Raw genomic sequence first — 13,795 nt, forward strand, 5'->3', positions numbered from 1 at the left:
AGCACACCTCAGGATGGAACGTTTCCCTGATGGCCACACTGATGACTCAGGCCTCTGGGTGAGCCGTGCTACATGGGGCCGCGGCTACAGTCACCGGGTCGGGTTTGGTCGCTCTCTCCCCCGCTGGCTCCCTGTTTCGTCTACATGCTGCACTGTAGTCGACCAAAATCCCAGACAATTTTAAAATTCCCCCCGGACATTTTTTTAGGAATGAAAAGTAGAACATATCCGGGAAAAAGAGGACGGCTGGTCACCCTACCTCCCTACCTGATCAACAATTTGATGTTTCAGTGAGTGAGTGCTTGTTGCTATGATACGTCTTTGCTCAGCAGCTTCGCTCGTTGTAAACCAACCAATCAGAGCACAGCTCATCTAAATATTCACGATCATACCATAAAAGGAAGAAAACCTGTCATTTCATTCTAGGGCTTTTAACCAGGCTTCATTAGGGAGCATAGATCAGCAAATATGATGTTTTCAGCCCAACCAATGTTACAAACCCTATTCAGAGACCTTAAGGACCAGCATCAAATACCCTATAGAATCATTCTATCACCCCATTAAAACCGGGTTTTAAAGTATTTTAAACGTCTATTATTGGATTAAAGTGGGACGATATTGGACTGAACAAACAGCCCAATTACTCCTACAACTATTCCTGGACTAAATCAAGACTATGGCGGAGGGACCAGAGTTAGCCTAAAAAACAATGGTTAAATTAGCGTTCTATGTGACCGCTGCTTTTAGGATTTTAGAAATCAAACTTCAACTTCTGATTCCTAAAATGGTTTCATAAAGACGTCTTTTACTTCCTCTAATGACGCAGATTATTTTGTTATAACTGACGCAACTCAGGAATCCTTTTTTATATATTATTTGTTTGTTGTCAGTGTTTTTTTTTTTGGCATCTAATGTTCGTAACTACGTGGAACAGGGTTTATGGAGCTTTTATTTTGAAGGTATGCCTTTCTATTTTTGGCTTTCTAAAGGACATTACAGGTTTCCATGCATGTTTTATTTGGAGAGCAGGTATAATTTTGCAGTATTGGGCGAATATAAGTTTGTATTTTGTATGCAAACAAAGTTTAAAGCTAGCTAATGGGAGAACATTTGAGTCAATCTGTCGATGCAATCAACTGGTTTTCCTTAGAATCAATCTGACTGGATGATCTGGTTGAATCATTTCTGTAAAGATCCTTGAAATTACATGTTTTGTGAATTATATAAATAAACGGAATTAAATTGAATTAATGGCATTCATCCTTTATGGTTTGGTTGGCTAAATGAGAATTGCGGTCATATGTAAATGGAATAATTTTTTATTTTCAGCTCTTATGGTGAGTCTATGTTGTGTTTTCCTGTTTGATGAATAACTGGGTTTAAATAAAATGGCGTCACATTTATTTCAAAATGCCCACAAGCAAATTAAGCATACTATACATGTTCAACTATTTCTGCACATAGTTTATCTACCATCGCACAACAAAACACATGCGTGAGAAGCTGCCGCTCCGAGAGGAGAAAATCACTCTCTGCGCACACCAGCTCCTCCCAGGCGCGCTCGGGATCTCATCGCACGCTGTTTTTTATGAACATAAAGACAATTTAGATACACATTGCTGTTTTCCTCACCTTTGTTGTCAGCAGCAATAAAGCCAAGGATATTTTCATGCCTCAGCATCACAGTCTGGTAGATCTCAGCCTCGCGGAACCAGGAGCGCTCCTCTCTAGATGAGAAGATCTTTACTGCCACCTCCTCGCCACGCCATTTTCCCCGCCACACTTCCCCAAAACGCCCCTTTCCAATGCTCTCCTGGAGGATGATGGTTCTGGCGATGGTCCTCTGGACTAACAGCGGAAGGCCTTGAAAGGAAATGGGAAGAACAAAAAAGGAAGACGTCAGACCATCACTGCTGTGCTGCTGGAAATCCAGAATCAGACATGAAGAGAGTAGAGAGGGTTCTGCTTAGGTTCTGAGGCAGAACCTCAACCCTGAAAAGGACACTTAGTCTGATTGAAATCCAACAGAGCACAGCAGCTGTGTTCCAACCCTGCAGAGGCGAGGTAAGCTGCCCTAGAGGCACACAGCACAACCTGGGACTCCCAGGAGTGCAGAAGCAGCCATTCAAAATGGCCTTTCCCAGTCAACGCCGGCTGAACGACAGCCCTCTGCCCTGTGACCAGCTAAACTTCTCTTTTTGGGAAATGTTCAGTTACACTGTATTCTACAGATGTAGACAGGAAAAAGCACATGTGGTCAAATATTTACATAAAATGAAACTTTGTTAAAACATGACTTAAGGGTAATTGAAAATGTAGCTTTCAGAGTTTCTTCCTCGTCTGCATTAAATTTCAGCTAAACGCAAACCTAACTCAGTTCTATTAGCGACAACAACACAGGTTCAGCACTTCCAGCCGAACCCATTCAGCGTTTTCCACTGAATAACTGATATACAGGAGGTTGAAAGCTGAATCCAATGTCTTCCCTGAAAGTCTGAAATGGTTGAAAACACCAAAAAATGATGCTTTTCCTTTTCCCCTCTTTTCCATTTCATTTGATCGATGTGAATGAACCACATTAAATCCAAAACTAACACTCTTCTGTGGGTTTTTGGAGTTGGCCATTTATTACTTTGATTGTATATGCTGAGATCTTAGTTTACCTTATTTCATTCTTATATCTAACTTTTATAATGGAGGGGTGTATTATATTGTACTCTGTTCTACTAGAAACACATTTCCCCCACAGGATTAATAGAATAATTTTGATTCTGCTCATCCATAGATGTTGTAGGGAAAAAAATACCGCGATAAAAAGAGTTGAAATGTTTCTGAAAGATCTTGGGGGAAAAAAGCGAAGAATAAAACTGAACAATGTGCTTTTAAAGGGAAATGTAAGATAACATGTTTAGCAGATAACAGGAAGGCTGGGCAGAGAAAAGCAACGTTTCCATTTGAGTTTGGTTTTTTGTGTTTGGAAATCTTGGTAGATTTTCTTTGTCATCTCAGAGTTTAAGGCACTAATCTTATTCCCTATAATTTATACATGGAAACTTTGAAATTAGTAGACGTTAGACAGATGTTATTTTTCATTTTGTTTACTCAAGTGTAAAACAAAAAGAAATTTCATTTGGAAACAGCTCACTGGACAATTTCATCGTTGTACAGTGCAGCCTTGAAAAATAGCGAAAATGACTGTAAAATTTACAGTTCTAACACACATATATATATATATATATATGTTTTTAATTTTCTTTATTTGGAATGACAATGACCTGGAAGAATGGGGATCTTCAGCAGCTGAAAAACATTTTTAATTTTGTTCTTTTCTTTTAATTATGAAGCCATTACAAACAGAACAGGCGTGATAAAAACCTTCCACTGTGATTAGGGGTTTCTGCTTTTTGTAGGCTCTGTGCTTTTCTTCTTTTCTTCTAAAGAATTAAAAAAAATAGTTTCACATTGACTCAGTCATTTTTTGCAAACATTTGCAAATCCAGAAATATTTGCAAAGGTTTGCAAAAAATGACAAGAAACAATTTTTTTTATTATTCTTTAGAAGAAAAAACAGCTGACGAGAAAACCAGACAGATGTTCTGCTTTCAACAGAAAAGCGGCTGTGAGTCAGTCAGCACTACCCAACACCCACACAGACGACAGCACATGGGGAAAAACATGGCCGACATCCCTACTGGCATTCCAGATCTAGGAATCTAATCAGGAAGGCGCCTACATGGCATGAAAACACAGAAGCTAACATTTCAATCAGGCAAAGCAGAAGTTTTCCTTTGAGAAGAAACTGCTTCACTAACTGGGAATCATTTAACTGGCCTATGCAGATAAACTAATGGCATTACCTTAGCTCAGGGGTCAACGACCGGCCGCTCCACAGCTACACGGGGCTCTTTAGTGCCCCCTTGTGGCTCCCTGGAGTTTTTTTAAAAATGTATGAAATGTACAAAAAAAGATGGATTTTTTTCCTTGTTTGTTTATTTTAAACTTTAATACAATTAATAAACCAATGTCAAGATTTCTATCAGCAAAGATTTGCATTGTAGCCTTAAAACACGTTTCACAAACCAGTGGGTGACCTGTAATTAAATTAATATTTGTATTTTTCTTTACTTAGCCTACTTCCTTGCCTTTTTAAAAGGCTGCTGTTATAGGCTGCCTTTTATTTCACCATTGCCCCAATAAGGAGGGGAAAGACTATTGTATTGTTACTATGGTTTGAAGAAGACTGCATTTAATTTCCACATGGAGGTTTGAAATTAAATAAAGTCCTATTATGCAGATTCCATTTTTTAAACCTTTAACATAAAATTAGCATCAAAAATCAGATTTCTGCATTGTATTTCTACAATTCCATTACAATACATTAATACTGTAATGGAAGTTAAAGCATCAAATATTTTACAGCAGATTAATCACATTTCTGACATAGTGTCATTTTCTCCAGGATGCCCTGCGGTTAAATAAACATTTAATCATCAATGCTTATTAGGTATTTAAGCCCACTACGTCACTTTGACGATTTATACTCAGAAACCAGGTCGTCTGCGTGTGTCGCAGTGAACGCAGATATGCCCCCCCCCCTCCGCAGACACTCTGCTGCACCTCTCCAATACTGTAAGTATCCGCAGACAGGAGGCCTCTGATTGGTCAGATCTACATCCACCCCTACACTTCCTGTTTGGTACCTTGTTTTGTTAGTATGACCGCCATTGTGGAAAACGACTGAAAACGATTGTCCCTCTTGCTTTGAGGCTCAAATCTGTTGTTTGATAACTAGGATGACTAGAAATGTCTATTTTCCCTTAGGTGCCTGAAGACGGCATTTATTGATGAAATGAACAGAATTTAATAAAAATTTAAACAGAAAGAAAAACAAACTGTTTATTTCTTTCTGCACATAAAAGCAGCCAGAAGGGCGGCGCTGTTCTTCCACACCAGTGGAAAGACATGAAAACACTTCAATTATTGCCTTTTCAGACACATATGGAAGCAATAACAGGTCTACACACAATGTTGAAAGTGTTATGTTGTCAAATGCACCATCTCAGAAAAAGCCAAGGGTATAAAGAGCAAACAGTACCGGATCCAGAGCCTGAGGTGGTCATGTCATAGATGAGGTCTTTGAGGGTGGTTCCAACAGTGATGAAGGGATGGTCCATGGACGGGTCCTCCTCATTAGGCACACGGTGGTGGAGGGCCCCCGCTCCTCCGGCACCCAGACCGCGTTGGTAGTGGCAAACGTAGAAGGCCAAAACCAGCAGCAGGCCGAGCACACAGACTGGGCAAGCAATCACAGCTGCAAGGGCCACGGGCCCCAAGGTTGGGGGCTGCTGTTCTTCTGGTGCTGCACAACACAAAGAACAGAGCAGATGAAATAACAACGATGCTGCACATTTATTCAAATATTGGTAAAGATTTGAGTAAATCTGCTAATGGAATTAGGATATTAAGACATTATTCATGTGAAACCATTTAATGTGGATGTTTCTTTCTAATTTCCTATGTAAACCATCTAAACTGCTGAAACTAAAGGGAAAATACATTCATTTTAAGAAAAATGGAATTACTCATACTTTAAAGGCCCACCGCAGAGTTTGTGAACTAAAGAGTTAGACTTACACGATCTTTATTGTCATTATATTTTATAAAGATGTCACTTAGTACAACTGTTCAGACAGTAAAGGAACATTTCCATCCATTTTATTTGTTTTCCAATACAGATTTACAATCAGAGTAGGAACTTTCTTCCGGATGGTGTTTTTTTTTTATTATTTTTATTTTATTTTATTTTTCAAATGTTTTTTTTTTTTTACAACAGAAAGAAACGGTTTCTTTCAGAAGAAACTTTGAAGGTGAAATTTCCTGGAAAGTTTAGTTTGTTTTGGTGAATATTTTGCCTTAAGCAGGTTCAAATCCAATAATAACCTTGAAACTGGATTCAATATCTATAAACCAGGGGGTTTAGTGACAGAAACAGCGGAAGAAATTAAAAAGAAAGAAAACCAGCTGGAATCTGAGTATACAAGGAAGCGTTTTGAAGGTTAATAGTAAATGATCACCGTGCTAAACCAGTGTTTCAACACGGTTGTTAATTTACAAGTTTTTTAATCAATAGTTACTCATGTATCTAGATTTGTATTAAAACCACCTAATAAATGGTGTAAATTCTGTACATTGTGTCACTGTGTTTTCTCATAAAGAGTCCTCCTCGTGTAGCCCAGTGGACACATCGAAGCCCGTCACACTTGGCCGATTTATCCAGCGTAGGCCTGATGTCCCAGAATCTTCTCATATGCTGGCATCCGCTGAACTTTCTGTGTATTTTTTTTCTCATTTAAGGCATAACTTTCTATGCATTTTTTCAATTAAGGGCATATACAGAGTAACCATAACAAGTCCAGAATTTATGTCCCAAAACAGCCTAACTTATGCATAACGCACGGCAGCGTAACAGAATAACGCCCATGAAACGATGCTTGTGCATCGTTTCATGGGCGTTATTCTGCATCAGTTAAAGCTGCTCTCCTCAGGAGCAGCAATGCTCCAGGAGGCGCCCGCTCTGTAACAAAGATGTCTTTGGTCGTGATATTAACTAGCTGCTTTTTATTGGCCACTCAGGAAAAAAATAAATATGAAAAAAGAAAGAAGGTTTTTGGTGGCAGCAGATTCAGCGTCATGTCTGCTAGGAAGTTTGTTCGTAGTGGGCGTGAACACAGGGAGGATCCATCACCCTCACCTTCTGGCTCACCCTATGATGGGGATGAAGTCTGGAGGAGAACTGATGGTTTCCTCCTGTGAACCCTCTTTATACCAAAACGCTGCCAATACGCCATTATACAGTAGCTGGAAGTTAGAAACACGTTCAGAGCTCATCTGGAACACGTCAGATACCTTGATGTAAACATTACCTCCACCATGCTTAACAGATGGTGTCAGGCATTCTTCCAGCATGTTTTCATTTGTTCTGCATCTCACAAACGTTCTTCTTTGTGATCCAAACACCTCAAACTTGGATTCATCCGTCCACAACACTTTTTTCCAGTCTTCCTCTGTCCAATGTCTGTGTTCTTTTGCCCATCTTAATCTTTTTCTTTGATTGGCCAGTCTCAGATATGGCTTTTTCTTTACCACTCTGCCCTGAAGCCCAGAATCCCGCAGCAGCCTCTTCACTGTAGATGTTGACACTGGTGTTTTGCGGGTACTATTTAATGAAGATGCCAGTTGGGGACGTGTGAGGCATCTGTTTCTCAAACTAGAGACTCTAATGTACTTATCTTCTTGCTCAGTTGTGCAACGCGGCCTCCCACTTCTTTTTCTACTCTGGTTAGAGCCTGTTTGTGCTGTTCTCTATACATTGCTAATGTGTTTACCACATTAGCAATGTATAGAGTGTATTTCTTTAAAGTTAAGACTAGTTTAAAGTTATCTTCATTGAGAAGTACAGTGCTTTTCCTTCAAAAGAAGGACATTTCAATGTGACCCCAAATTTTTGAACGGTAGTGTAGGTTGGAGATAAGTTCTTGATAAGCTACGCAGAAAATTATGCACAACTTACTCAGAGATTTAGCATAAGCTGGATGCCACGACTTATGAGTAACTTACACTTAACGTATGTCCACCATCAGATAACTTATCTGGAACTGACGGCCAACGTATACGCTGGAATACTCTCAACATATTCGGCATATGTCAACGTGTGTCAGCGTACTCATAGCTTATGCTAAATGTAGCCATAGCGTATGCCAGCGTTTTGAACGGATTTTCTGTATGTCAGGCATACGCTGTCTAAATGGTCAAGGTGTGACGGGGCTTGAGTTGACTTTTCAATGGATCCATCCCAGTTCTGGAAAATATCATCTATTACCAGGACTTTCTTCCAGTTTCTTCAGGAAGAAACTCACCCCTGGTTGCAATGTAAAATGTAAATTGATGAAAATAATGAGAAGAGTGAGAAAATATCTGGATCAAACTCCAGACCTAGAACCTATGAGTTTTACAGGGAATTACAATCCCATAAGGGGCCGGCTCCAAGCATCTTTTGTTTCAGCCCTTATAAATAGGCCTTTTTATTCATGGCGTACATTTGTAAAAAAAAAAAAAAAAAAAAAAAAAAAATCATTTAAATGTACTTTGGCTGCTTCAGTTTTACCTTGAAAACAAACTGAGGTGTTGGTGTGGATACCTACGAAAGACTTCGATTTTGGGCTCTTTGTTGCAGTAGTCAGAGGAGCAGCACATAGGGATGATGCTGGTCGTCCCTCTAGAAGACGGAGCGCAGACAAAGGGCCGGTCTTCTGGGATCAGTTCGCTCTTGGGGATGCACTGCCGCTGCTCTGAGATCCGCTGGTTGCCCGACTTCTTGATGACCACATAGCACATGCCGTCCGTGGTGCAGCTGGAGTTGGTGCTGCAGCGATCACAGTAACACTGAAGGGCTGCAGAGGAAATAAGTTCATCACAGTTAAATGTCTGCCGCTCATTATTTCTAATGCTTCAAATACTATTAAAAGGAACATAACAGACCCAGTTTAATGTTATTTCATTTATTGTCTAAACAAGTAAACAAAGACAAATATTTGAAACTCCTGAATGAAACGGAGCAGAAAGAAGAATTGTCTTCTTAACCTAAAGCTATGAGTTTACAAAGAACCTTTAAATACAAAAAGCATCAACAAAAACACATAAGCTTTAAAATATATTTAACAAAAAAGATATCTTCGCTCCGAAACAGATGCTTTCTTTTCTGCATTCTCTTAAGACAAAACATAACATTTGGACATATGCTGTTGAAGGTTCTCAGTCATCCAGGTCATAGTCAATCCAAAAAAGGTAGAAAACAATCCACTGGACTTTGCTTCCAAGGTTGAAGACGTTTCTCTTTAGATCCAGGAAGCTTTTTCAATAAAAAAGGCCGGAAAACATTCAAATTGAATCGGACTAACTCAGTTCGAATGCCTTCAATGCAGTAAGGAAAGCTCTGATCTTTATATTGGAGAAAGCAAACAACCTCTCCACAGACGCATGGGCCAAGACAGAAGAGCGCCCTCCTCTGGACGAGACTGCGGTACATCTACACCTGACGGACAAAGGACGTTCTTTTGGGGACCAGAATGTTCACATTTTGGATAAAGAAAATAGATGGTTTGAGAGGGGCATGAAGGAAGCCATTTATGTTAAAAAAGAAAAACCAACCTCAAACAGAGGGGGGGGACTCAGATTTCAGCTTTAAAAAACCTAAAATGCAGAGATAGGCTACGTTCACACTGCAGCCTGAAGTGACCCAAATCTGATTTTTTTGCCCACATGCGACCTGGATCTGATCTTTTCATGACAGTCTGAACAACACAGATCTGATTTTTCCAATCCGACCCAGGCCACTTGGCTCTGTGGTCCTGAATCCAAAACAAATCTGATCTTTTCAAATGCGACCCGTGTCTGAATGGCCAGGTCGGATTCATCCGACCTGAACATCATCAATACCCGACAAAGGTCAATATTCTGCATTTTGCTACACAGACGCGGCAAGAAAAACAACAACCATGGCAGATGATGATGCTGAGAGCAGTATTTATGTTTCAACATATTGAAAAGATTGAGTTTTTATGGTTAAAAAAAAGACGGCTAGATGTGCGCTGGCACTACACTTCCGTAAACATGGAGCAAGCTGGACTGTGACGTCATTGCGTCCTCTACTGCGCATGCGCGACACTTGCACTGTGTGCGCTGAGTTGATTCCTTCCTGCTATCATCGCCTCGACCTCGCCTATTCAGCCAGGCCAACAATTCCCTTTAATGACCCCCCCATTCAGAGACAGACAGGTATGGGGCATCGCAGGCTAAAAAAAGAAGCCAAACGACCTTCATTCTAAAGGGGTGGACCCGTTCGTCTGGTTCAGTTTGCATGTTTTCTAAACTAAAACAAGGCTTTGTTTTAGTTCCACTGTATAAGACTGCTTTATATAACCCAGTCATGTCTGGGTTTGTTTGAAACCTTATTTCAACCTAATTTCATTTGCTACAAAGCCAATCAGCCCACATGGTCTTAACCAATAACAGCAGGACTCTATGAGGCGTAATATCGCTTTACTCGGTGCGTCATTGGCTGACAGGCAAGGAGCGAGTGAGACTTCAGAGACTGTCCCTGACTCAATCAAGGCATACTAAGATGCAAATACTCTCGTCTTGTACGTAAGAAAAAAAAAAACCATACCAAACATTGCGAGCTAATCCGTCAGGAAGTCAGCCTTATTAGCAAGAGGCCAAGCGTTAGCTATGACCAGCTAACTTTTCTGATGTCAACAAACGGACTTTGTGGCGATTTTCTCATCATGGAATATTTTTATTATGAATATTCTGGATTACTTTTAATCTGTGGACTCTTATGGACGAATGGAGTATAAACAGTTGAAGATTGGATTTACAAAACGGCTTCTGGACGCCTTTAAAAGGTAGTTGTGGTTGCTTTGTTTGTTTACATCTTGACATGCTGTTATACCTGTGTTAACTGTGTTGGTGCTCGCTGTCTCCATAAAATGATGTTGGTAGTTGAATTGTGGAGAATCTAAGCTTTCCAACAATGTCTAATATGTCTACATTGGTAAACATTTTACCGGTGGAATTTTAATGCGTTCAGAGTTATAAGTTGTAAACGTTATTAAAACGTTCGCCAGCAATAGGTGGATTTTAAGAGGTTAGACATTGTTTAATACTGTAAGTCTACAAATTCATGACATTTGAACATTTTTAAGTGAAGAAATAGAGGTTTTGCAGCACTATTGTATTCACAATTTAAATTTTAGAATTGAATTATTTAAATTTTATTTAAATAATGATCAACAAGTTGAGTAATTAATTGTAACTCAGGTATAGTTCTTTTAAAATCAAATATCAAATACACAGAAAAAACCTACAAGTATAATAAATACATAAAAAAGCATAAATGAATGAAAGTTAAAGAAGCTTTTAGTAATTTCTGCATACAGATAACATCACATCAATCGCTGCTCTGATTTGATGTGCAAACCGCGAGATCTGAGCAGACAGACAACCAGGACTTCCTCTGCTGACATTTAAGCAGAACAACGACGGCAGACTGCTGAGCCACAGTCATGAAATGAATTATAAACAGGACAGCAGCCAAATCAGTGGAACAGCATAAGCTGGAATCTGCAGTTTGTCTGTAAAATGAGGTCATATGACAGCAAGAGGGCGTGATGTGACAGAGGAGAGACCAGACGGCAGAGTTCAGTCAGACAGGATGTGGTTGATTCAGACATTGAGTAACACCACAGACAGCCAGACTAAACACAGAACGGCGCTTCTGGCTTGTTTCAACATGTTAACTGATGATTTCCCCGTTAGAGCAGCAGCTCCTCAGCTGAGCGAGGAGCACTTCCTCTAGAGGGAGCAGCGCCTCCAGGAGGCTAAGGGGAGTTTGTTGATTTGGTTAAGCTGATATTGATTGCTGGCTTCCAGGGTCATTGTGTTTCACCATCTCTCTACAGTGAATTAGATTAGACAGTCTCATCTTTTCATTTCACTCATCTCTTGGGGCTCCCTGCTCTCACATCCCCACGCTCTACTGTTTCTGCACACATTGCTACCCATTTATCATAATTAGCAATGACCAACTAACATCTACTCACTGGAATGCAGCGATTACATGAGTCATGCATGTTTCTACATGGTTATATGAAGGCCAGCTGACAGCGTGCCAGCTGATATTCCGGGACAGAATGAAGCCCAAAAATGTTTTGTAACCTTTTCTGGAAGCGAGAGCAGAGTTTCCCATTAATGTGTTTCCCATTAATGAAACAGACTGTGGGGCCCGCCACAGTCTGTTTGGGCCGCCACAGTCTGACACAGACACACAGTGAGAGAAAACAACAACAACAAAAAAACTACAGAGCAACAAAATTCCCTCTGCATTTAACTCAGCCCCTTGGGGAGCACTGGGGGGTTAAGGGTCTTTGCTCAGAGACCCACAGTGGCAGTCTGTGGGAGTGGGGCTGGAACTCAGTTTCCAGCTCTGTACCCTAAGCACCAGGCCGCCCCTCCCCACAGTTCATTAAAACAGTGAAATATATTTATTCATTTAATAAGGATAAAAAAAATACATTTATTTAATGCAAGCATCTCAGGTAACGTCTAAATGTTTATATTTACCATAGAGATCTTCCCAGTATATATTTTATGAAATAAGCAGCATTTTGCTTTCCACACCTGCTCCACTCCCATTTGATGCCATTTATGGATTTCTACTTGTGTGAAAAGTTGAAATTGGACCAAATCTTTCTTCAGCAGTTCAGAAGGATTGTCTATTATTCCCCTCCACTGCAGCATGGTTGCAGCCATGTATTCACGTCAGTCAGATTCCAAACTTCTCCACCTCTTAACATTAGCCATTGGTGCTGAAGCTTTGCTCCATCAGAGCGCTTTAAGCAATGGCCGCCTTCTCAGGCTTTTGCAGGTGAGGTCGATCTAAGCTAAAGCTTTTCCTGCAGCTTCTTCATGTTAAAGTGATGGAGCTGCTGCCTGGCTGTGTGCAGAGGGAAGATTCAGGTTCTATATTTACCTGCACATACCTGCCTTATGTTTATCAGCTGGACAGACTTCAGAGAAACTGCATCAGAGGCATCACCAGTTAGAAGGAATGGCTGGTGGGGGCACTTCCCAATACTAAAAACTATTTAATACAGTAATACAATAAAAAAAAATCATGAAGCTTAAAGATAAAGCTCCAACTTCTTTAAAAAAGAAGGATATTGCTCTGTGTGGGAGGACCAGGTGATATTAATCAAACACCCACCCCCAAGGCATTTCCTCCCACTCTGCTGTGACATCTGGACGCCTCTGTGAACAGCTGAGACGTTTCTGATAAGCAGGCATTCACACGGCGCCCTCCCCCATTAAACACCGACACCCATATGTGAGACTAGAAAGACAGAATTCATTTCTCCGTGTCCTGGAAACATTTCCATAGGTCATGACACTCCCCACCCAGCCCCCACCCACCCATTATGATGGGCCCTTTGTCTGCACCAGATGTGATGGGTTGATGGTGGGAATGGGGGCCCACAGACACTCACGCCCTGAACTGACCCCCTTCAAAGGAACCAAAACAAAGAGAGAGGCAGCTATCTGCCCTGCTGAATTGTTTACAGGTCCAAGCTTAGTGCCACAAACCAAATGGCTCAGCGACACATCTGACTCACTGACAGAGTCCCAGCAAACTGCAGGCCAGGAAGCAGGCAGGAGAGCAAACAAACGGCAGAAACAGGGTTGCTACAGCTTCAAAGCAAGGTCAAGATGTTTTAAGACTTATTGCCACTGGAAAACTAAAGACCAACTGGACGATTAAAACAAGAAAAACCTGGGTAGAGACATCTGAACATGAACCATTACTTTCTGGCCAGTAGAAAGGTTCTGAATTTAAAAACACATCCACAGAGGAAGAAAACTAAAAACACAAAATTAACAGATGAACTGACTTTGTTTTGTTCCAGACTCAAAGTCCACAATAGGGACTATTGACAATAGGATTATTTTGCAAATAGAATAATCTGTGGCAGGGGTTGACGTTACGCATTTTTACCACTTGCCCGACTTTCACATTTCATTTGACCAGAAATATTTTTACTTGCCCAGTATAATGTTTGATAAATATAGTTCCTAATATTCATTTTTGCATATATATCAATGGCTACGTTTACATGGACACAACTAATCGGATTGAAGGCCTGATCAGATCAAAAATGTTTCATGTAAACATGTCAGACTG

The 13,795-nt window shown here is 40.5% G+C and overlaps 1 protein-coding gene across 1 annotated transcript in view; it reads right to left on the reverse strand.

The window, feature by feature from the left end:
* The window catches only part of LOC107100676 (TGF-beta receptor type-1-like), a 35,185-nt gene that overhangs the window by 12,230 nt on the left and 9,160 nt on the right, over positions 1–13,795 (reverse strand). Inside the window, exons 2-4 of the mRNA XM_015399251.1 lie at positions 8,202–8,450; positions 5,096–5,359; positions 1,633–1,863 (exon numbers count right to left, since the gene is read on the reverse strand). Of these exons, the coding sequence (XP_015254737.1) occupies positions 1,633–1,863; positions 5,096–5,359; positions 8,202–8,450 (744 nt within the window). The remainder of the gene's footprint in view (positions 1–1,632; positions 1,864–5,095; positions 5,360–8,201; positions 8,451–13,795) is intronic.

This window comes from Cyprinodon variegatus, unplaced genomic scaffold, assembly GCF_000732505.1.
Source record: "Cyprinodon variegatus isolate N-32 unplaced genomic scaffold, C_variegatus-1.0 Scaffold999, whole genome shotgun sequence".
NCBI lineage: Eukaryota > Metazoa > Chordata > Actinopteri > Cyprinodontiformes > Cyprinodontidae > Cyprinodon > Cyprinodon variegatus.